Source organism: Melitaea cinxia, chromosome Z (genome assembly GCF_905220565.1).
Source record: "Melitaea cinxia chromosome Z, ilMelCinx1.1, whole genome shotgun sequence".
NCBI classification, from domain to species: Eukaryota; Metazoa; Arthropoda; class Insecta; order Lepidoptera; family Nymphalidae; genus Melitaea; species Melitaea cinxia.
The window spans coordinates 9,460,960-9,485,172 of NC_059424.1; the positions used below are offsets into that span (position 1 = coordinate 9,460,960).

Consider the following 24,213-nt stretch of genomic DNA (forward strand, 5'->3'; position numbering starts at 1 on the left):
GTTTAAAAACATTAAATATTTTTTTCCTAGATCGTCTACTATTTGTAATTTATTCATCTATGTTCATTTCAATAATCTAAGTTTTTATGAAATATTACTATTATTATGAATTTTGTATCAGCGCGAACTCCGGGCACAGTGGAACAGCTATGGCAATTGCTTCAGCCAGTAGAACAGTTCTTACTTCGAGTAGTGACAACAGTACACGATGATATTCGTCACGAGATCTTCACCGCTATTCTCGACAAATTCTATTCATATATATCTGACCCACGTGAGTGTTTGTTTTTGTACTTAAGTTAATATTCATATAAAAACCCTTTTTTTCTCAAATTACTTTTAACGGCGTTTACTGTCAATTTTTTTTATAGTCTCTTTAAATTTCAGACCTTTCTAAGCTTAAGAACGTGAAATGAGTATTTAACGTAAAACAAAAGAAGTACATAAGTCCTTCGAAATAAGTATATGAGTATATATATATGTATGCTTTTTTGTCAAAAAAATTTACAGAACTGGACTTTTGTTTATTTATTTTTTGTTATTTTGTTTTTATATTATTTTATGTATTCTTTTACTTAAAATTAAATTTTAATGCTCACTTTTTCATCAAATATTTAACAATAGAGTGAATAGTGAAAAGAGTGGTCGCTTAAACTATCAGGTCGAAAACAATTTTTTTTTTTAAACTGAAATTTTTTATGATGGACTTTAAAGTAATCGACTACTTACAGTTGAAACTATTTTAATAATTTAAAAAGTCAAAAGCGGTGTTGTAGCTCAAAAAATTGTTTTCTTAATGCTTTTAACGGTTTAAACTTTTCGTTTAAATCGTTTATTGGATATAGTCTAAAAATCGTCCACCAAACTTAAGGCAAAAAATAATTTAGTTTTGATTTAGTAACGTTATTCCTGTTAATATTTATAGACTTAGATTTAGAATTGGACAGTTTTTTTTTGCGGTGGCGACATTTTAATTTATTTAAATTATTATTTATTTATTTATTTACTGATAATGGATCGTACAGAGCACAGAAAAATTATAAAACAAACAAGAATGAAATATAATCAAAAGGCCAATTACGACCATCCATCCGTTTAAAATTTAAATTAACAAACGTGAAAAAAAAGGAAAAAAAAACAAACTTATTTTCATATTAAACCTATAAATAAATACCCTTGGGAAGTATAATTTAATTTTAAATTAATAATTATAAAATAAATTTCTATTTCCGCTTTTGATTCGTATCCTAAGTTTTTGATTTGTATTTAGAAGGTTCTTACGGTATAAAATATTAAGAAAATTTCACAGTAAAAGTCGTACCGTGTCAGCTTGTTTTGTAATAAATATCTAGTGTAATATGTGTAGTTAAAGCGTGTGTTAAACTAAATTATTTTTGTTGCACTAGTCGTCACATTAATTGTATTATCTAAGATTTTTATTTTTGTGTTACCCACATTAGGAATTCTAAACATTTTTTGAATATCATATCAAAAATTGACCGCTCCAGCGGGGTTCGAACCCGCGTCTCCGACTTGCCGTGTCGGCGCTCTAGCCAATTAAGCCATGGAACGATGCACCCGCTCGAGCGAAATTTTCGATATGATAATTTTTAATTTTCGGTTTAAGCGAACCGTGGCGCCGTCTATAGTGAGCTCTTTACAGAAACCCGTAACTATTCAAAGTTTCATATTACAATGAAAATCTTTGACAGGAGACGACACCGTGCTATTTTTAATATCTAAGATTTTTATTTTTGTGTTACCCACATTAGGAATTCTAAACATTTTTTGAATATCATATCAAAAATTGACCGCTCCAGCGGGGTTCGAACCCGCGTCTCCGACTTGCCGTGTCGGCGCTCTAGCCAATTAAGCCATGGAACGATGCACCCGCTCGAGCGAAATTTTCGATATGATAATTTTTAATTTTCGGTTTAAGCGAAAAAAAAAAAATTAATTGTATTGTTTTTCTGTAAAATAAAATAAATAAATATATATAGCGATTGATATATTTTTATGAATTAAATAAAATATAACGATTACCACGTTTCATCTAGAATCGGACGCTTGCCCGGCAACTGCTGCTGTTCTTATTGTTATCGACGAATCGGACGAGGAAAATGCTCTTTCCGCTGCTCGTTGGTTAGTTCAACAGCGTGAAAACGGACCGGCCGGAGCCGGCCACCGCGCCGCTCTGTCTTGTCTCTATCGCTGGCTCTACGAATGGCACGGCACTCCTGCACTCGGAAACTGGCTCGTCGCTTACATCAAGGCTTTAGAGGTAAGATTAAACTTCGTATAATAACGATAGAGGTAAAAAGTTTTAAAAGTACAATTCGCAAACTTTACTGAGTTAGGGCACGGCGAGAAATATCCTGTTCTAAATCTGGAGCAGTCCGACTGGGGAAGTACCTCGATCTTACAGAAGATCACAGCTAAATAACACTGCTCTCAAGCAGGTTTGCATTCCTGTCGTGAGTAAGGTGGCCAGAGCGCCTGGAGGTGGTTGGAGTTAGGGTCGGGAACGCGCTTGCGATACTTCGGCATTCGTCTATGAGCTACGGTAATCGCATATCAGGTGGCCTACCTGGCTACCTGTACACATGTTTGCCGACCTAGTTGTATATATAGAAATAAAAAAAACTTACTCTTTTATTAGTATTCAATCGGCAGTGCTGACATATATACTACGGTTTTTACTTAAGTCACATAAATTGTAATACGCAATACATTTCTGTAGAAAAATGACTTATAAATGCTAAAATTCATTTGAATTGAAGGCTGGATGGCTCCCTAACTATTTTTAATTAAAGATATCAAATAAACTTTATTAAGTTTATTTACCATCAACGGCCTGATTCACCGATTGTGGATAACGACAGTTGACAGATGACGGTATCCAATAAAAGTTTTTGATACATTATTCTTTTTCACCATCGAATTCCACTATATTTATGGCATATTTCTATGTGCATTTGTGAATCTAAAAGTTTAAGTTTCTTAATTAAGGCGAAACAGTTTCTAATGTTGTATGTATTCTACGTTCTACGTTAAAGTCTATTCGTAACTCATGTGCAGAGTAAACTTTACCTATAACAATTGAAATCGGCCCTAAATATCGCAACTCATAAAATGGCACCCGGCCGATGTCGGGGTCGCTAAATAGAATCTAAGAAATAAATGTATCCTTTTTTGTCTAGGAAAATGAGAGATTCGACGTCCTCATAGAGACGAGTGTAGACAACGTCGCTAAGCTGTTCTCGTCAATGAGGCACCCGGCGCATTTGCAACAAAAGACCGCGGACCCTATTTTCCACGTACTTGCTTCATTACGCGAATCCGCAGAGGCTTTTGATAGGGTAAGTTTTAATTACGTTGCACCTTAAACTTTTATAATGTTTTTTACTTATTATACGTAACAGAAACAAGAAAAATTTTATTGTATGAAAATGAAAATGAAAATCCATAGCTATTGAAGTTTTCGACATTATACCACATAACGATGATTTAAATTAACAGAAGTGATAGACAGTATTCATTTCTATTTAAAATTTAGTATTTTTATTTTTTAGTGTAAGAAAGCCTCTTATGCTAAAAATATTTGATAATTCTTTTATGTTTATTTACTTAGTCAAAATCTTATTATTCAATATGTGAACAAGAGTTATCTTGATGAAAAAATTGTAACCAGACAAAAACAGAGTTTTATTTTTTAATTACAAGTATATAAAATACCGCTTTAATAATTGAAAAATAATTAGTATAAAACAAACTCGCTTCTCGCTGTCTGTATGCTTAGATCTTTAAAACTAAGCAACGGATTTTGACGAGGTTTTCTTTGGTAAATAGAGTGATTCCAGAGGAAGGTTTATATGAATAATACGAGTATATGCAAATTATAGTAGAGACACAGTGATAGTTTTGAGGTTTATAATGTGATGTCCTAAATAAACACATTTTATTGCGCTTACATTGATAACGCTGGCAAAAAAGCTGTGGTCGTTGTATAAAGACATTCTGTAGTATATTTAGTATCAGCATTGCACTCGTGCGAAGCCGGGGCGGGTCACTAGTATTTTTTATAGTGTTGTAAGTAGTTGTTTTTACTAGAAATTCCTGGATGTTACGATATACCCGACAAGAGGGCAGCATACTTCATCGTTAAATATGCGTAAATTCCTGTCATGAGGAGCTCTGTGAAAAGATTTCTATATGAGATAATAAAACAACACCTTACACGTCCATCTTTGCTCTCACATCTCAGTCGTTCTCGATGACAACTAACGGGACGTCGTCTTACGAATTGAATATTAAAAAAAAAAAAAAAAAAATTAGGATGATTTTTTAAAACACATTTTAATTAATTTTTTTTTTTTGTTTAGATTTCGTCTCATGTCGGCGATGTGCTCGTAAACCTCGCGGCTGACAGTGGTCAATGGAGTCGGCAACTCTTACAGAACTTGGTTGACATTCTGACTGCTATGGTCGACGGTATACTAGAATCTATCAAGGGTGACGCTCAAGACTTATTCCGTGGGAAATACGCTGATGTGGTGAGTGTTATATATTTTTTAACCGACTTCAAAAACGAGAAGGTTTGTCAATGCGACCGTGTATATATATTTTATGTGTGTTCGCGTATAACTTCGTCGCTTATGAATCAATTTTGATGATTATTTTTTTGTTGGAAAGGAGATATCGCAAGGGTAGTACTATGATAAGGAAACCAGGATCTGATTATGGTATCTCAGAGATATCAAGGGGAACTTGAAAATCGTAGTGGCGACTAGTGCGTTTGTTATTTTTTTTCATCTACTTCCGTTGTCGTCGTTGTATTACTTGTCGATGTAAATGGAGTTGGTTTTTTTCGTTTGCTAGCAAACAAAATTATTTAAAAACAATACCATTCTGGATACACGGAGAAAAAAACATCATGAGGATTATTAATCAGAAGTATATATTATATCCAGTTCCGTTTTACTTTCTTCTTAGGCAAAAGGTTAGGTTCTATATACACAGTATTTCAATAAATTACAAAAAAAAACAATCCAGTTTATTTATTCCAGATCTTATTTTTTTAGAGCAATAGGTAAAAGAATTGCTGGTCAGTCTGCCTGACATTCGACACCCAGACAGACCTACTATACAAATTTGAATATAGTTTTTTTTTACAAATTAGTATGCCCTAAATGCCTAATATACAATCTGGTGTATTTTTTTCTTAACTACAAAACTAATTTGTAGCAATTAAATTTTACCGTATGTTTTCCAATTGTTTAGAGTATTCAGAATAAAATACTTGTTATTTGTTTTCTCGTAAAAGAAAAAAAAAAACCCACTTCAATTACATCGGCAAATAATACAGCGTAAGTAGACGAAAAAATAGTCAAGTAAATACGCATTATTAGATATAACTTTTACAGTACTTGTTATAATCTATTTCACATAGGATGGGTACGGTGACATTTGATATTTTCCAATACACGCTCACTATTTTCAACAAATCGGATAAATATACATTTTAAAAAATCACCAATTAGTTTCCAAAGCAAATAATAATGCTTGATTAGATTGAAATTGTGTTTATATATGCGTTTTTACATTTTAAACAAAATAAAGGTACAGAAAAAATGATAACTTAAAATTACAGGCATGAAACGAAACGTTTAATGATAGGGATTGACACGTAGTAATCGGCTAAAATAAATAATCGTAACGGCCATCTTATGAATCGCGTCATCTCACTGACTCGAGATACCTCAATCAGTACTTTCTGTCTCTTGTATGCTTCTCGTGTTTTGGTTTTGCCAGTTGCTATGGTTGTATTTGTTGCTGTTTTATTGTTGTTAAGTTCTGTTATTTTTTTTTTAGTTATTCATTTTGTGTGTGTGTTCTGTTCTGTAAAATGCCGAAAAGAACAAAAGAAGACCGTTTCAAACAGTCAATTGGTTGTCCGCTTTCGAGAATACTTTGAACGGGAGTGAGAAAATAGCGGTCCATTATTATCTGTCAACCACATAGTGGATCGAGCTGCACAGGCACTTGAAATCAGGCGTAATACAGTGTCAAAAATTACGTCAGCCTATCGCAGTCCACTGTTGGACATAGGCCTCCACAAGCTCGTGCCAAAAAATGGCGTGAACTCATGTGTGTTGCCTATAGTCACCACGCTGGGCGGGTTGGTGACCGCAGGGCCGGCTTTGTCGCACTGAAGACGATGTTGCCCGTCTTCGGCCTGTGTATTTCAAAGCCAGCAGTTGAATGGTTATCCCGCTATCGGTCGGCTTTATAAGTTTCAAGGTGGTAGTGGAACTGTGTTATCCCTTAGTCGCCTCCTACGACACCAACGGGAAGAGACGCTGGTGGCTATATTCTTTGTTGCCGTAGCCACACAGCTTAGTGTCAAAAATAAGTAAAGAAAAGTATGGTGACACCAACATGGAAGATAATAAGTTATCGACTCCCAAAAAGAGGCAAAGGAAATAAATGTTTGGTCGTTGAGGTTGAATATGATTATTAGCGGAGAAATGAGTTGCCCACAGTTTTACAATAATTAATGTCTTTGAAAGGTGCTAAATTATTTAATGGAAGTGTGACATCGTTATAGCGACTTTTAAATAAAATTGGATTTCCATAAAATAAAAAAAATTAACAAACGGAAAAGTGCGTGAAAACTTTGTGACATTCTTAGAAACGGCGAAAAACATTACGGATTGGAACAACGTAGTATTCCTTGACTAGACATGGTTGAACGTCAATCATACTTTTGGCAAAGTATGAACAGACGACACTGCGCATTCTTCGACTAAAGTACCGGAGGGTAAAGGCGAACGACTAATAATTTGCCACGTGAGCTGTGTTAATGGGTTTATCGTTAATAACTCATTTCTCGCGTTTAACACCACCCTTAAAATATTATTTATTCACTATAGCGATGATTAATTTTTAATAAGCAGTTAAAATTTTTTTTATATAATCGATTCTTTAATCGATTAACCGCATTTGTACTCGATAATCGAATTACATCAATAAATTATGCATGGTCACCTCACTATAGAGTTAATTTGACATGTGTCACCGTACCCATCCTACGTGAAATAGACTATAGATCGCAATTAAATTTAAAAGCGACCACACGACTTCGATTAAAAAAAGAATCATTGAAATCGATCCACTCAGTCAAAAGTTCTGAATCGAGATTTTTTTTTTTTTTTGGAAGTCGGTAAAAGTCTTCGGTTTGCGTAAAAAACGCGTTTAGCATACGTCGCAATATATAATTTTAATTTAAAATTGTTGATTTGTCCTCTATTAGTTTTTCGTGTTCGTAGAAAAATGATTGGTATTGCTATTACTGTTTCTTTGAAGCAAATAAACGGGGATAATGTTTTTTTTTTTTTTTTTTTAAGATTTATTCATAATATCTACCGCCTGTTAAACATTTTATAAATTTTCTAACGAATATTCTAAACAAATATGAAAACTTGTTTAAAATAATTTTAACTAAGCCGTATCGCCTTGTAAATGTGTAGAGACGATGTCTCATGGTCGCAAGTTTATTTTGCAAATCAGAAAATATTCAGTAATCAATTGATGAATTGTTACGTATATTCGCGCAGTTACGATTAAATTTAGCGATAGATTGTTTTAAAAATAGATCAGGTACCTCTAAAGGTCTGTCATGTATTTGGGGTGTTACAGCTTACTACGCATAAAGCCTTAAGTACATATAAGTTTTCATATTAGTAATATTTTCTGTTGAGAAATACATAATTGTGTGGTGTAGAATAGTTCTGATACAAAATCATTTTATAATAAAAATAAGATATAAAAATATAAATAATAGACAGCTATTTATTACCGCTATCGTCGAAAATCATGTGGGCGTATAAGAGGGTAATTCAGCAAAGAAATTACATATTAAGTAATTAATTTCTTCTCAACCCATTGAAGTGTTGTATTCTTGACTACCGATGGTGTTGCCATCCTCAGATTGAAACGGTGCGCTTTCTTTGTTGACCATAATCATGATTGTTTCAGTTTTTGTTTTCGTTTTTCTTATTTTATCTTTTACACTTAATTTTGTTGACCCAGGAGAAATCCCTTATGCGGCTATGTTCGACTCGCACGGGCTAAAAACCTCTGGGGTGTTCCTCCGTCGCGCTTAAGGCGGGATCGCGGGAACGCTATAGCACTTCCGCAATCCCGCCAGCGTTGCCCTTGCGGGCCCGTTGTGATGACAGTCACTGAAAGGTGCACTCGAACACAAAGCGTGATTATTGATTAGCGCGGACGACGGGTCCCCCGACCCACCGTCAGCTCGAAGAGTGGGGAGTACGACCAAAGCCGCGCCTTCTTGGCACTGCGCCCCAGGAGGCGCAACCTCGCGCCGCCCTGGCGCCCCAGGCTAAGCCCAGGGTGGACAGTGTCAACCTGGGTCGACAAAGACCTGGGTAGCCATTACTCCGGTGGACTACGGCTTCGGTGCAAAGGAGTGCGCTTTCGCACCTTAGGGCGGGCGACTGAACCTGCCCACCCTGTCAGTCAGGGGAGTTAATTCGACCCCCACGTCTTCGCGCCGTCTCAGCGCCAAACCCTTGCCGTCGGCATCTCCGTGCCATTCACAACCAACCCCAAACTGTCCCATCCAAGCCGGGAGACGAGTTTGCCAGACCCCCTGGTGGTCCAGGGTCGACCCAGGGGCTTGTGGCCATAGCCCGTACACCTCGGACTGCGGCCCCAACGCCTCGATGCGCTTTCGTGCCCTCTTCTTGGTTTTGGTCCGCGGGGGTCCGACTATCCGCCACCTGGAAAGGTGCCCGTAGGGAGATGCGGCAACTCCCGTGGGGTTTTCTTTCACCCTGCGTCCTTGTCTAACATCTATATATTTTATTATTTACTCATTCATTTTCTTTGTTTTATGTGTAATTTACCACAGTTGGTTTCAAATAAATTTACATCTTATTCCTTCAATGTTCGTTCAAAAAATTGCTTGTTTATCCCGTTATGTGTAACTCTCCAAATATTGTATGATTTTGCCATTAGAACTTATAGGTATAAAGACTATTACTTAATTATTTATTATACAAAGCAATTCATTCGTTTCACTTAATCTATTACTTTAGTTAGGATAAACATTTTTCGAATAATTATTAGTGTCCTTCTCTTCTATTTTGTTGATGACAATTTTTTTTTCTTAATTTTTATTAAAAACTGAATTTTATAAATCGCCCATTTGCGACAACAGTGTGATATATCAAAAATAGTAGTTTTACAAAAAATTACTTTTTAACTTTTGAATGACTAACGCCGAGTTGCAAGAAACAAAATTAAAATTTAAGTAGAGATTAAACTAATTTAATCACAAGAATTTCATACAATTCTTGCGATTAAATTACTTTGATTACTACTTAAATTTTAATTTCTTTTCGTGCAACTCGGCGTATAACTCTTAAATTATGGTCAGAATAGCTTAATTGTGTATGAAGTAGTTAAAGATAAACTATTAATAAATTAAAATATTAATAATAGGAAATAAATTTGCGTCTAAATTAATGAAATTGTAGCGATTGAAAAAAAAAAAAGTGAAAACATATCGCGTTGTTCTAGTGAAAAAATATATTTTGAAGATGGTAAGTTTAGTTGTCACGTTGAAGATGATGTGAAAAATATATTTGCCCGTGTTATTTTTAAATAAAACGTTTGTCTTGAAAATATTTTTATTTTTTTTATTTTAAGAACAATACAATCAGTTAAAATGCGGTAATTATTGGAATAGACGGGCGTTTTGCTTTGCTATTGCAAATTGCACTTGTAAAAATATTATTTAAGTAGGCAGGTACTTTAGAAAGTATATTATATTTAAAATACTTATGCTCCCATTACGTATTCTTATCCTAAAAACTAAAAATTATCAAAATAAACGTAAAACTCTCAAAACTAACAATTTCGTAAACTACTAAAAAACAAAGGAAGAGGAACTGTCGGTATATAATATGTATACCTCAGTAGAAGAATGTGTACATACTATTTTAATAAATCAATATAACAGACTAGTTATCACAATTAAATACTAAAATTATCGACGCACACATTACACACTTAGGACTATTATAGATATTCATTTTATTAGTTCTATAAAATCATTCTTAATCGTTATGATTTAGCGTTCGCCTTTAGCATAATCATATAATAAATAATATAAATTTAACATTTTTACTCAACGTTAATATAACATTATCAAATTAAAAAATGTTATAGTAGTTCACTTCAGCCTATCGTAGTCCAACGCTAGAATAGGCCTCTGCAAGTTCACACCAAGCATTATGGCGCGAATTCATGTGTTTTACCCATAGTCACCACGCTGGGCAGGCGGGTTGGTGACTGCAGGGCTAGCTTTGTCGCACCGAAGACGCTGCTGCCCGTCTTCGCCCTGTGTATTTCAAAGCCAGCAGTTGGATGGTTATTCCGCCATTGGTCGGCTTTATAAGTTCCAAGGTGATAGTGGAACTTTGTTATCCCATAGTCGCCTCTTTAGACACCTACAGGAAGAGACTTTTTTTAAAAGCATTCTTAACTTGGATCTTATTAACAGCTTTCTTTTTTATTACCACAGCACTTTTCATTTGATCCGCGTCAGAAGTACAGTAGTAAATAACACGTGGATGATCTTTTTGCACTCGAACTACTTTGATTTCGGATGTTTTAATGACCATTTTGTCTTCACCCTTGTGAACTGTAAAATTCATTTGATTAAGAATAGTCTTAAAATCATAAATGTCACTGTAACACAATTCCTTTACATGTATTGGTTCTGACTTTTTTCTTGCAGCTTTGATCGCCCCAATAAATCCTTCGAGGGTAAAGATAGGTCTATTTCTTAGTTGCCTTTTGAGTCTCCCTCATTTTGTGTGTGCCCCTTAATAAGAAATTTGTGTGTGATGGAGTTAAAGTTTGGAAGGTTCTGCACTGCACATATCAACATAGCAATCATGAACTTATCTGTGTAAGAAACAACACCCATTGCTCTTTGACTTTCAGAAATCTTCTTTAACAAATCGTAAACACAGATGGCAATCTCGTTCACTCCCCTATGAGTCTGTGACTCACTACATTCGTAACTTTCGATAGAGTTTGATTTGAGATCATAAATTGTCAGGTAATATGTTAAGTTTTGATTTATAGTGCAAAACGGAAATTTCTCCTTGGGACACTGAAATACAGCTTGTAGATCAAATACAACTACAAAAATATCCTTTTCTTTCTTATATTTTTTCTTCTCAGTTCGCAACATCTTCTTTTCTTCTAGGTGTGTTAGATATTGCTCTTTTTAATATCCCTGTCTTCATCTGTACTTATAAGCTTCGCGAAGTTCGCGTGCATCTTTTTTGGGAGTAAAAAAAAAAGATATATTAAAATGTTGAGTAAATAAGCGATAGAATATTATGTAATTTGCGTATAAAACTTTCTGGACCTTGCAAAATTTAATGTAGTCTCGGTATATATCGGAAAAGGGTTTACTGCTATCAATGTAATGTCTCTTGGAATTCACTCTGGATGTAATGGGGACTCTATTTTTGGTATAGCTTCGATGAAAGCTTTGATACCAATTTTTATAATTTCGTCAACCTGTTCATGATTATTGTGACATCCAAGATTATATTTAATCAAAGAAATTTTTGTATTCTTTTTTTCTTTAGTACGGTTTGTATGGGTCTATTGTTAACATTTTTAGTTTTTTTAAAAGGTTTTACAATTTTTATCTTAACCTCAGATAATGTGAAAAAGAAAGCATTGTTGTTATCTCGCTTTAGTGATATTGTTCCATCAGAATAAATTTTGACATATCGATACTGTTGTGGTTTATTTACAGTTTGTAAATACATGTTGTTAGAAGTGACTAGGTTTCCACTGAGAAAATCTTCATCCATGTCGCTTTTTGCTGTTTCATCATCATTCACAGTTTGTAACGAACTGTTAGAAGAGACTAGGTAACTGCTGCCGAGCCAATCGTCGGCTATATTGCGATTTGCTAATTGTAATATTCGTTTAGATGTAGTCCCCATCAAAAATAACTGTAGTTTCGAATTACTTTTAGTGTATACAACGTGATAAACAGATATACCATTCAATTTCATTAACATACATTCTGCAATAACAGAACATCAACAAATGACCTACAACATTTTTCCGATATAAGAAAAATATTCAGCATCTACAACGTTACTATTTAACATATCCCGATGGTACTTTGATTGTCTTACAAGAATATTAAAAAAATGTCTCGTTAACTATGCTTTTTGTTTTACAAGAGCATTGTGATGTCTGTATGACGTGCCACATTGTCGAAAAAAATAAAAACATTATAAAATACTTACAATTGTCACCAATATCGCGGTAACCTCACCAATATCACGTTTTTTGTTTAAAAACGAAGAACATCTCACATCAAAGTGCAGGTGGCAACTGAACTGTCGAAGTAGTGTCGAAGCAAACTAGATCGCCAAACGAGACAGTGCTATAAAGTAACATTTTGTCTTTTTCTCCCACAGTATTGTTTTTGGAGTAACAAATGCCCTGTCTTTGAAGATAAAAGAACACAAGATCGCGATTCAGAATTTCTATAAAACAAAAAATCGTATAATTTGAGATGTCACACTATCGTCGCAAATGGGCGAAATGTTATTGTTGTCCTCCCGTGACCATGGTTGCTGTATAGTATCCGAAACGTCGGCCATTAAAAAAACTTAATATACCGCGCTAAATTTCGAAAAGGTTGTTTCCTTATATAAATAATTAATAAACAATTTCTTTTAATAAGTTCCAGTTAGAATAGCACTTACATTTACGTCAAAAGGCCAAAGATATAAAAATATTGAAAAAAAAATTAAGTTAAATAATGAAAAGCTTATTTCGATAAAAGAAATATATAAAAGAGAATGTCAGTCAGTCAGTCAGTCGGTCGGTCAGCCAGTCCAGTCTATTGAAGTCCACTGCTGGACATAGGCTTCCCCAAGTACGCGCCAGACATCCCGGTTTTTGGCAATCCTCATCCAGCTTACACAGGAAATCTTACGTAGAACGTCGGTCCAACGGGCCGGAGGACGTCCTACACTGCGTTTGGCAGTGGCTCCAACGGCCATCGGACCTGCGACACAGATGACCAGCCACTACCATCAGACTACCACTTCAACTTGCTAATTCTGTGGGCTATGTCGGTTACTTTCGTTCTCTCGCAGATAGTCTCATTTCTAATCCTATCTTTGACAGGAACCCCAAGCATAGCCCGTTCCCTTGCACGTTGAGCGATTTTAAACTTGTGGACCAGTCTCTTCATCAGTGTCCACGTCTCGGGTCCGTATGTTAACACAGGCAGGACGCATTGCAATTGAGAATGTATTAGAAGAATAAATTCATCAAATAATAATGGAAAGAGATTCTAATTCAAAAGTTACATCAGTTTATTTTATAATTAACAAAAATTGTCTTAACCATAGTCACCTAAGCTGTTATTAAATAAAATACATTTTTTATGACTTCTATAGAATATAATGATATGAATATCTAGTCGACTTTCTAGCACTTTCTCGTTCAAGCGTATTTCTCATTGCTTTTAGTTCTCTGGATTTATGTTGTCAAACACAATCTCGCACCTCAGGTAATCGACAACCAAAACCAATCTCTTTGTTTTCCAGTCTACATTTTTGAAACAAAATTTCTAGGGCATCGATAAATATATTTTCTTGTGACAGAGGGTCACCTTGTCTTAGTCTCCTTTAAAGTTTTATTTCTTCTCTTCTGATTTCAAATTCTACTCTGCTTGTAGCATCAATAGCGATAATCAATATCATGGTTCGATACGAAGGTTTGTACTTATATTTTGAGTCTTTCAGGTGTTTCAGGTGCCATTTGACGGTGCCAATCGAAGGTTTGACATTTTCAAACAACACCCTCATTAGACTTCGTCCAACCGTTTTTTTTTGACAGCTCACGCTTATAAATTAGAGATATTTTTTTTCGGAATAATGGACTATATAATTCTACAGTAATGTCATACTTTATTGACGGGTAGTGATTAGTAGTAAAGTGCACTGTGCGTTACAAATAACTAGACTATCAAACAGTTCTTGAAATACAATAAATCGATCATATGATAAAAATAATTTTACGTCATGTAATTATTGTTTCTATAAATTTAATGAAATAAGAAATAAAAATAGGTACTATGGCTCCAAGATTGATTATTGGCAAGGAATTAAGTCGAAATCTTGTAATTTAATTTCAAACTAAGAGTAAAGAACAATAACTCTGTTCCTTTATTTATTTATTTTTTGATGGCTGCCTTAAAATGCAACTATGCACGCGCTAGTGAAATTTAACTTAAAACGCGTGGTTAATAAAGTCTAAATCAAGTTTATGTTAAGAGTTATGAGCATATATACTTTTTTTTTATGTCACTAGGTCGGCAAACAATCGTACAGCTCACCTGATGGTAAGCGACTACCGCAGCCTATAGACACCTGCAACACCAGAAGCATCGCAAGCGCGTTGCCGACCCAATCCCCAATCCCCCAGGAGCTCTGGTCACCTTACTCACCAAAAGGAACACAATACTGCTTGAAAACAGTACTATTTTTCTGTGATCTTCTGTAAGGTCGAGGTACTACCCCAGTCGGGCTGCTCCATATTTTGAGCAGGAAATTCCTGCTGTGCCCTACCTCAGTTAAGTACTAAGTACAACTCAAGTACTAACTCAGTAATACTTGGAAAATCACATACCTACCTATTTATTTATTTAACAAACTAGGTACGTAATTGGGTATTTAAATGAAACAAGTAAAATTATTCAATAAACTAACATAACAACTAATAAACGAATAAATAATTAATATTTTTTAACTAAAATATTTCATTAAATCGATTGCAAATATTTTCTTCTATTCTTCTAAAATAACCAAAAAAAAAAAAAAAAGAAAAACGAATGAACGGAGCATAAGAACATTTTGTTACGCAGATGTGATTTGTTTCGCTTAGTGTCTTAAAAATTGTGTCAAAAAAATTCGAATTAACTCGTGAACTTTTTAATAATATACACTATACTACTAATAATCTTTCATCACTAATATACTATTAATCTTTTTATTGACTTAAAGAGTGAACGCTTTACAGTTACAAATTCTCATAATTTTTTTTTTGAATAAGTTAGATGGTATAGGCACAAAAGGTAAAGCTGCTTAAATCATATCTCTCCAATCAGGTAGTCAATATTTCAAAATATAAAAGTAGACCAAAACTAATAACTAGCGGTGTGCGACAGAGGTCAATTTTCGGACCATTACTTTTTTTCATACTTCGTAAGTAAGTGGAAAATGAAAGAACCAATCATTCAAGATGCGGAAAGTTATCTAAATATATTAAAAACGTGGTATCTAACCTACTAACAATAAACGTATGGAAAACAGGCTATGTCATATTTACAGCACAAAATAAAATATCACCTCATTTCACACCTTGATAATTTTGTAATAAACAGAGTAACTAGTGAAAAGTGTCAAGTGCTAAAATTGGATCAACTGACTTGGAAGTTACAATTGAAAAAAAAAAAACCAAAGCTAACATCCTTTACTGGAGCTTACGTGGAATTGTTTACTGTCTCCTGGTAAAAGTTCGATACCTGATCTATAACTCTTTGGCAAAGCCGAACATAAACTAGTTGATAGTGATCTGGGGATTAGCTACTAAAAATAACCTTCACACTGTTCAAGGCACTCAAAACAAATTGGTTAAATTACTATTCTATTACGACTTCCTAACTCTTTCAACAACAATATATAACGATACTAAGATACTTAACATGTAATAGAACAACCATACAAATACTATTTTTGCATACTTATAAGAAAAAAATGTAAATAAAGACGTACAATTTAGTAACGTAGCAATTTAACTTTTACTATAAAGAAAAATATAGCAACAAAAATGTTAAGAAGTTCTGATGACCTAGTTCTACGCCCACAGAGAACAAATAATGGGAAAAGGAACATTACATAATTATGAATGTGTACAAATATATAATAAAATGCCCACAGTTATTAAAGAAGCTAAAAGCCGTTTAAAATTTTTTTTTTTTTAAATCGCGAAATATAATAAAAACATTTACGACTGTTAATTGAGTTGTAATATTACAATTGTGCTTGATGACAAACGAAAAAAAACCGACTTCAATTACATCGACAAGTAATACAACGTAGGTAGACGAAAAAATAGTCAAGTAAATACGCATTATATCAAAGATTACTTCAAAAGTTATAATCAGATCTCGATGAAATTTTAATTTGACCACATGATAAACATCGGCCTTCGATTAAGTTAAAATCATCAAAATCGGTACACCCAGTAAAAAGTTATGCGGTTTTTCGAAGGTTTCCTCGGTTTCTCTGGGATCCCATCATCATATCCTGGTTTCCTTATCATGGTACTACTTAGGATATCTGCTTTCCAACAAAAAAAAAATATTATCAAAATCGGTTTATAAACGACGCAGTTATCCCCGAACCGACATTAAAAATATACGTATATATACGTATATATGCATATATATATATATAAACACACCGACATATTTAGCGGAACACAAAAAAAGGTCCATAATTAAAAAAAATATGGTTTTATTTTAAAATCTACTAACTACAGTTCTTTTGTTATTTAAAGTTTCATTTGTTTTTCTTAAAGTGAGATCACATTAAGAACAGATTTTTCGAGTAAAGGCTATTTGTTAAAAATGGTACATTTTTGAACTTTTCATGTAACCGGGAAAGGTGAAAATTAATATTAAAATAACAATTAATTAAATTAGAAAAATGGTGATTAATATCGCGTATTTCCTCCACGGGCTCTTATTAAAGTTTCTACCCGTCTAGGCATACTGAGAATGATGTTATCGATGGTCTCCTGGGATAGTCTCCGCCATTCCTCAACTACGGCGATTCGCAGTTCACCCACGTTGGCAGGAGCTGGAATTCTGGACTTAACTTTTCTTTTCAGCAAGTCCCAAATGTGCTCTATTGGGTTCATATCTGGTGATCTCGCCGGCCCCTCCATTACAGTGATATTCATACCATTAAGATAAGCTTGAGTTACCCGAGCGGTATGCGGCCGAGCATTATCCTGCATAAAAACAAAATCTTCTCCGATATATGGGGCAAACGGTACGACATTTTCTTCATATCTTCTCTGATATAGCGGCCTGCAGTCAGACTCCCTCTGTCAATCATTAACAAGTCTGTGCGAGCTCCCAAACAAATGCCCGCCCAAACCATTATTGATCCACCACCGTACGCAACTGTACTTTCAAAATTTGTCTGAATGTATCGTTCTCCTTTGCATCTGCATATTCTTTGCCTGCCGTCAAGTTGATTTAAGAGAATTCTGCACTCATCACTAAACAATACCTTACTCCATTGGTCCGCGTTCTAAAGTCGGTGTTCCTGAGCAAAAGTTAACCTGTTTCTACGATGATTTACCTCGAGCCTTGGAGCCTTGGCGGGCACAAATGAACCCAAACCAGCTTCTTCGAACCTTCTTCGTACCGTACGCTCACCTACGGTTACACCCCGCACTGCTTCTAACTCATGTCGGGCTTGGACGGCTGTCAAACGGGGGTCTCTACGTACACGAAGCCGAATGAAACGATCATCCCTACTCGAAGTGCGTCTTTTTCTGCCTTGTCCTGCTCTTCTCACATAAGTACCGGTCTCCCTGAACAGTTGGATACTGCGATGGATCGTTGAAACTGGTCGACGAAGATCTCTGGATATCACTCTGTAGGTTTGACCGTTTCTTCGCATTTCGAGTGGCCCTGGCAATCTCCGTTGGGGCTAAGTCAGGCATAATTCAGTTCTCAACTCCAAAAAGATACGCGATTAAAAAAAAACTAACAAAAAACAGTATTTCAATGAAATTTTAAATCAAACTCAGAAGGAAGAAATACTCGAAGTTCGGTCCGGTCCGGTTCGGTAAATAAAACAGTAGTGTATACTGTTATTCTAGAAATTTATTTATTTTACTAGCTGACCCAGCAAACGTTGTTTTGCCATATATATTATGAAAATTTAGGGTTCAAAATATATTTAAAAAAAAATTAGGGGTGGACCACCCTTAACATTTAGGGGGATGAAAAATAGATGTTGTTCGATTCTCAGACCTACCCAATATGCACACAAAATTTCATTGCAATCGGTCATGCCGTTCCGAAGGAGTTTAACTACAAACACCGCGACACGAGAATTTTGTATATTAGATTTAATATTTTTAATTGGTCGCATGCAGATCCTGTGTCTCGAGCGTCACATGACGTCCCGTGGGTGCAGTTACCTTCAGCTACCAGCGTGGCGTACTCGCAACGTCTGCCTGCCTCTTAACCCTCACGTACCGATGAGGAAGGTCGGTCTGCTGAACCTCGGCAATACGTGCTACATGAACAGCGTGATGCAAGCGCTACTCGTTGCCAGGCAGTAAGTATAAAAGTAAACAAAAAAAAAAAGTGTAAGTTTACTCCTTCAGAACGATTATCATGATATTTATAAATATGTTCTATTAAATTATATTTATTAAAATAATAGAACTCAACAAGAAAGACATAATTTGGCGCTTGCTATACGTATTTGTGCAGTAAATGCTAGTTTATATTACATCTATATCTCACATAAACAGCTGAAAGCGCTGTAAAACGTTATTCTTCATTCATTCGTCGTTGCTCAGCGTATTTTCTTTCTTTTAAACTCTTATGTCATTTCTTAAGTAGTAAACTTCAAAAAATCGTCTACATTACACTTCCTCCGTTCCCGTAGCGAGGAAAATTATTTTTTCTTATAGATAAACATATGGTAAAGGAAATCGATTTTTAACGTAGCAACCGGGCTTAAATGTTGCCATGAAAAATGATCATAATGAATGTAGATTCAATTTCCTTGTTATATAAATAGCATAACACGTGAACATTTATTGAAATGCTTAAAAAATACCTATTATACTTTCGAGGTTGTACAATCGTTCTCAATCTTTTTGAAATTACAATACAAAAGCCAAACTTTGTTACGAAACGATACCAATGTTCTTTCACGTGTTCAAAATTTTTTTGATAAAACATCTAGAGCGCACAAAAACGCCTCGAATAATTTCAAGGCTGAATACTAAGTAGATATTTTTCACAAAAAAGGAACGTGTACGAGAATGTGCCCATGTGTTTAGCAATGGATACACTTTGTTCATATTAGATAAAGTTCATCTGTACAATAGAATAATTGTGTTTGCAGGCAAACGAAGAAAAACCGACTTCTATTATATCGACAAGTAATACAACGTAGGTAGACGAAACAATAGTCAAGTAAATACGACCACATGATAAATCATCAAAATCGGTACACCCAGTAAAAAGTTATGCTTCCTTCGAGAGTTGCGTTTCAGTTCGAGAGTTTCCTTCGATTTCTCTGGGATCCCATCATCAGATCCTGGTTTCCTTATCATGAACCAAACTTTTTTGAAGTCGGTTGAAAATAGATTAAAATTTCTATAAATATCCTTTTGTTGGCCTTTTCACACAATAGAAGTGTTGGAGCTTAATCAACCACGCTTTTCCACTGCGTTACCATTGTCGAGAAATTTCCATATCATGTAACGATCGCTATCGGGAGTATAGTCACTGAGCTCACTGCTACCAATCTTAAGGCCAACTCAACGAAAAATAACGAACAACATAGGTTTTGAATTGTAAAAATAAATAGATTAACTATAACTAATAAAATAGAGCGAAATACACAAGTAATCAACTATTTTGTACAGATATTAACTACATAGATCAAGGTACATCGGCTTTCAGGTTATTTTATAAAGTAATTTAAACTTAAGCTAGCAGCACTATCTACATTATCAAAGACGTGTCAAAAACATTTAACCGCAGAAACTCTTATACCTCGCTACTAAATTATTTCCCTATAAAGTAGCGAGAGCAGTTTAATAGTATTTTGTGTAGTTATTTCATTTTATACTTGAATCTACTTTACGACGAAATTCTTTTCCGCGAAGCCGTTTTAATATCCTGTCTAGTCTAAGATCGCGGCGGATGTACCGAATAAATCTATGAAAACCTTGCTTGAAATTTAATCACACGTTCATCCGTTGCTTTTCTTACTTAATCCTTTTACTTTTCTCGGGGATAGACTAATTGTCAATTATTTAGCTGTTACCTACATACCTACAGGAAAGTAAGATAAGGCTTTTATGAAATAGTTTTATTATTTATATTATATATTATTTTATGACTTTATAATTTTTTCAAAGAGTTTTCAAGTGTTATATTCTAGTTATCTTTGGATTGTAAATATGGAATAATCAAAATTTGTTTAGTTTCTAGCTAAAGGATTTATTACATTTATTTTGAATAATACAGGAACTACGTGTTTCCTTCCATGCATCGTGACAAGCTGTTTTATGGAAAAATTAAAAATAATTTTATATCGGACCGTAAGATCCTAATGCTAATAAGATAGATTTTAGTAAAGTGATCTGAATACTATGATATATGAAAAAAACTTAGTCGTAGTATATCGTAATAAACTAATTCCGGAGGTCGAGTGAAATAATACGCACTTATTCCCTCACCAATATACTGTGTAGCTCCGTCAACCAATATACTGTGGAGCTCTGTCAACGCTTCGAGTCCGCGTTTATATCAATATACCGTTACATCGTGTACTGATTATGTTAAGTATGTAACAGTACTGTAGAAGTAAATAAATTATTGATTTCTGTAGTATAAATATAATACACGACCGACACTCCGATTTCCGCCGAATTTATTGTTAGATGATTCTAATTGAATAAAACACATACTTTTGCGATATTTACCCACATACGTAGTTATATTTTACCGACCCTATAGTTTCGAAACAGAAATTATACTATATATTTAAAATAATGTTTAATTAAATAGTAACGAATAGGTTATATGACGAGTATATTTGTTAAATTAATGAATTAATTCTCGTTTTAAAAATTTTAGAACTCTCGTAGAATTTACTAAACGATAGTAATGTTATTCATTTTTAGAGCATATTTCAGCTGCAAATGTACATTTTTTCAGTTTTCGTGTCTACGAAATGCGGAAATAAATACATACAGACGTCATGGAAACTGATAAAAATGTGCATGTTTTGTCATTTTATTTACTCATTTGTATTAGTTCAATATACTCGTACTTTAACAGTTATTTATGCAAATGTTGTATAATAAGGGGGTATTAAAACACGAATGTGGGTTTAAACACAAGGCGAAGCCGAGAGAGCTTTTGTTTTATTTTTTTGATAAAAAAACAAAGGAGTGTAATTATATAACAACATTATATCATCCGTTTGGATGATATAATGGTTATTATTAGGACATGAGGTGTTTTAATTGTTGACAATAAGCTGTTTCAGAATCTTTTATAGAGGAATTAAAACATGGGAGTAGATAAATCAAGTGTATTCCATTTTTTCTTCCATGGAAACATTTTAGTAAAGACATAAGCTGCGCATGAGTTTATGAATTATAGTGTCTGTAAAACTTTCCTAACGCAAGCGAATCTTTTAAAAATTAATTTGTGTAATTTTGTTATTTAAATTACATGTCGACATCGTCGTTCTCTCTTGATAATAAATATCTTAAGTGACCTTTATCGATCAACCGCTGTAGCGTGCAAGTAGAAATTGTAGACTTACTGCACTGTTCTCTCATTAGTGAATCAATAATAGCCTCCACATTAGTACTTTGTTTGTTATTGCTCATATTTTTCAATTGTATTTTCAATAAAAATCTGTTTTCATCCCTTAACAACTGTACCTAAAGTAGCTCTGCGATTCGTCATTTTAAGTGTTGCGTTGTATTAAAGCATTTGTTATAAAATTTTATTACAATAGGAGAAGAATTATTATTGTTTTATTTAAGCTATCTGTTTTTTTGATTTCTTATTATTATATTATTTTTTGTTTTAAGTTATGAATATTTAAGCTTATCTGTTCCTTGATTTGTTATTTTTTTATTAATTGTGTGTTAGATTTAAATTACGCATACTGCATGTTGCTTTGCGAGTAGTTGTATGTATTGTTTTCAACATTTTTTTTAATCTACTGAGTGCTCTGCATGATGTCTAGATGTTAGGATTGTTCAATCAGCAATACTTTATAGATCTCATATTTTGAGTTTTATATCGAAATTTTATGATGTTTTTCGTTAGGAAATTGTCGCTTGTCATGATAGTAGTATAAACTGAATGTAAGGAAATCCTAATTCAATTGTGATGTTTATAGGCATAATCGCTTCCTGTGATATGATTTATGATTTTTTATTACATGATTATATGATGTTTCATATTTTTGTTTCAAATTGTTTAGTTGGAATTGACCCTGCTTTCTGCTTTAGGAAATGTGAGTCCGATTCCCAGCCCTAGTCTCACTAGGTGTAATATGAATTTTTTAAGTATATGTATTATATATATATATGTTAAAACATATTTCGATTTATATGCAAAAGTAAATGCTGCTTTGTCCTACGCTTGATCAAAAATAGTGTGTGTGGTTTCAGTTCTCGAGATGTATAGGTCTTTTTTGTTGTTGCGATTCTGTTTGTTTTTAATATACAACTAGCTGTACACTGCGCGCGTTGCTACGCTTTTCTTAAAATTAATTTTTTGGTCGTACCAATTCAGAAACCTTTGTGGGCTCATGCACAGCACTTTGCTGAAGACCACGACATGATCTATGATTCTATAAAAGGACATACAGACAAACATTCATTTATATATATATAAGATGTGTCACAACAATGGTTGATCAATCACGACGCTTCTCTACAAGGCATATGAATATATTATTTGTCTCAGATTTGATGTCTGATATGATGCCCAATGATATTATATACATTATATAAATATAAAATATCGCTTCAGCCTGTAATATCCCACTACTGGGCATAGGCCTCTTTCCCCATGTAGGAGAAGGATCAGAGCTTAATCCACCACGCTGCTCCAATGCGGGTTGGCGGATATATTCCCTACTATGGGTAACGATCGCTATCAGATGTACATGATAACAACCGGGACCGACGGCTTAACGTGCTCTCCGAGGCACGGTATATAATATATAATAAATATAATAGTGACTGGATGTTCTCGCGACTTCGTCCGCGTGGAATAGTAATTTTACATGTTCAATGCGATTCTTTGATTTGGCATAATTTTTTTATTTATGAAGCCATTAACATGAAACAAACACTAAATGTTAAGCTAAGCTTGCAACAATATATTAGTAAAAATTACATCTATATCAGATAAGCCGTTTCTGAGATTAGCGTGCACAAACGCACAGACAAACACAAACATTCTGACAATCATTGTTTTGGGTGCTATTTGCCTTGATTAAGGTCCCAGTAATATTTTTCTCATATATTTTAAATGTACAGACAGCGACCCGTTACATTTTAATTATGTACGTATTGGATATATGAAAATTGCATGCGTCTTAATATGTCAAGAATGATGGTAAATTAGAACAAATTGGTAATTAAGTTACATTATATAAAAATACCTACTCTCTTTACGACAATTTCACCGCTTTGCATTTGCGATATGATATTTTTCGTGATGATTATTTATTTTTAGTTCACGTTTGTTTTTATTTACTGCTTAAAAATTACAACAATTATTTCAGCAATTTCTTTAAAATAGACTTATTCAAAAATGTTAATGAAAAAAATCTATGCCCAGCTGTGGGATGTTACAGACCAGATCAACCAATCAATCAAAAAAATATACTTTTACTTTAGATAGATTTTAAAATATAAAATGTTGCTTTAAAAGTTCTATTATATGCCCTGCTAAAATCTAACATTAAATTGTTATGAGTACTAACCAGCTGATAGTTGAGGGGGAGGCGGCTGATTGGCCCCAAATGTTAATTGTTTTTATATCGGAAGGTATTCCAAAAGTGGCTGTCACCAAATTGTAAACATAATTTAACGCTTGTGTTTTAAAAAGTGCTCATTACAAACTAATTTTAAATTAAAAAATAATTTCAAATGTTGCTGAGACAGATGGAAAATGGACATGATAAGTTTTGAATATCCCTCCTGAAATAGAGATTGAAGTTAGAACAGTAATTAATACAGTTTAGTTTTATTTGCGTA

General features: G+C 34.1%; 1 protein-coding gene across 1 annotated transcript; it reads left to right on the forward strand.

Moving 5' to 3' along the window:
• Positions 1-105: 105 nt before the first annotated feature.
• Positions 106-18,525, forward strand: LOC123668767 (ubiquitin carboxyl-terminal hydrolase 35-like). The gene is made up of 5 exons (XM_045602462.1): positions 106-274; positions 2,058-2,281; positions 3,201-3,359; positions 4,383-4,553; positions 18,325-18,525. The coding sequence occupies exons 1-5, from the start codon at positions 106-108 to the stop codon at positions 18,511-18,513; spliced, it is 912 nt and encodes a 303-aa protein (XP_045458418.1). The 3' UTR covers positions 18,514-18,525.
• Positions 18,526-24,213: the final 5,688 nt, after the last annotated feature.

Bases quoted from the DNA above. Each gene is read 5' to 3' on its own strand.
- LOC123668767 (XM_045602462.1), top strand. From the start codon at position 106: ATGAATTTTGTATCAGCGCGAACTCCGGGCACAGTGGAACAGCTATGG. The intron at 275-2,057 runs GTGAGTGTTTGT...CGTTTCATCTAG, and splicing joins TTCATATATATCTGACCCAC to AATCGGACGCTTGCCCGGCA. The intron at 3,360-4,382 runs GTAAGTTTTAAT...TTTTTTGTTTAG, and splicing joins CCGCAGAGGCTTTTGATAGG to ATTTCGTCTCATGTCGGCGA.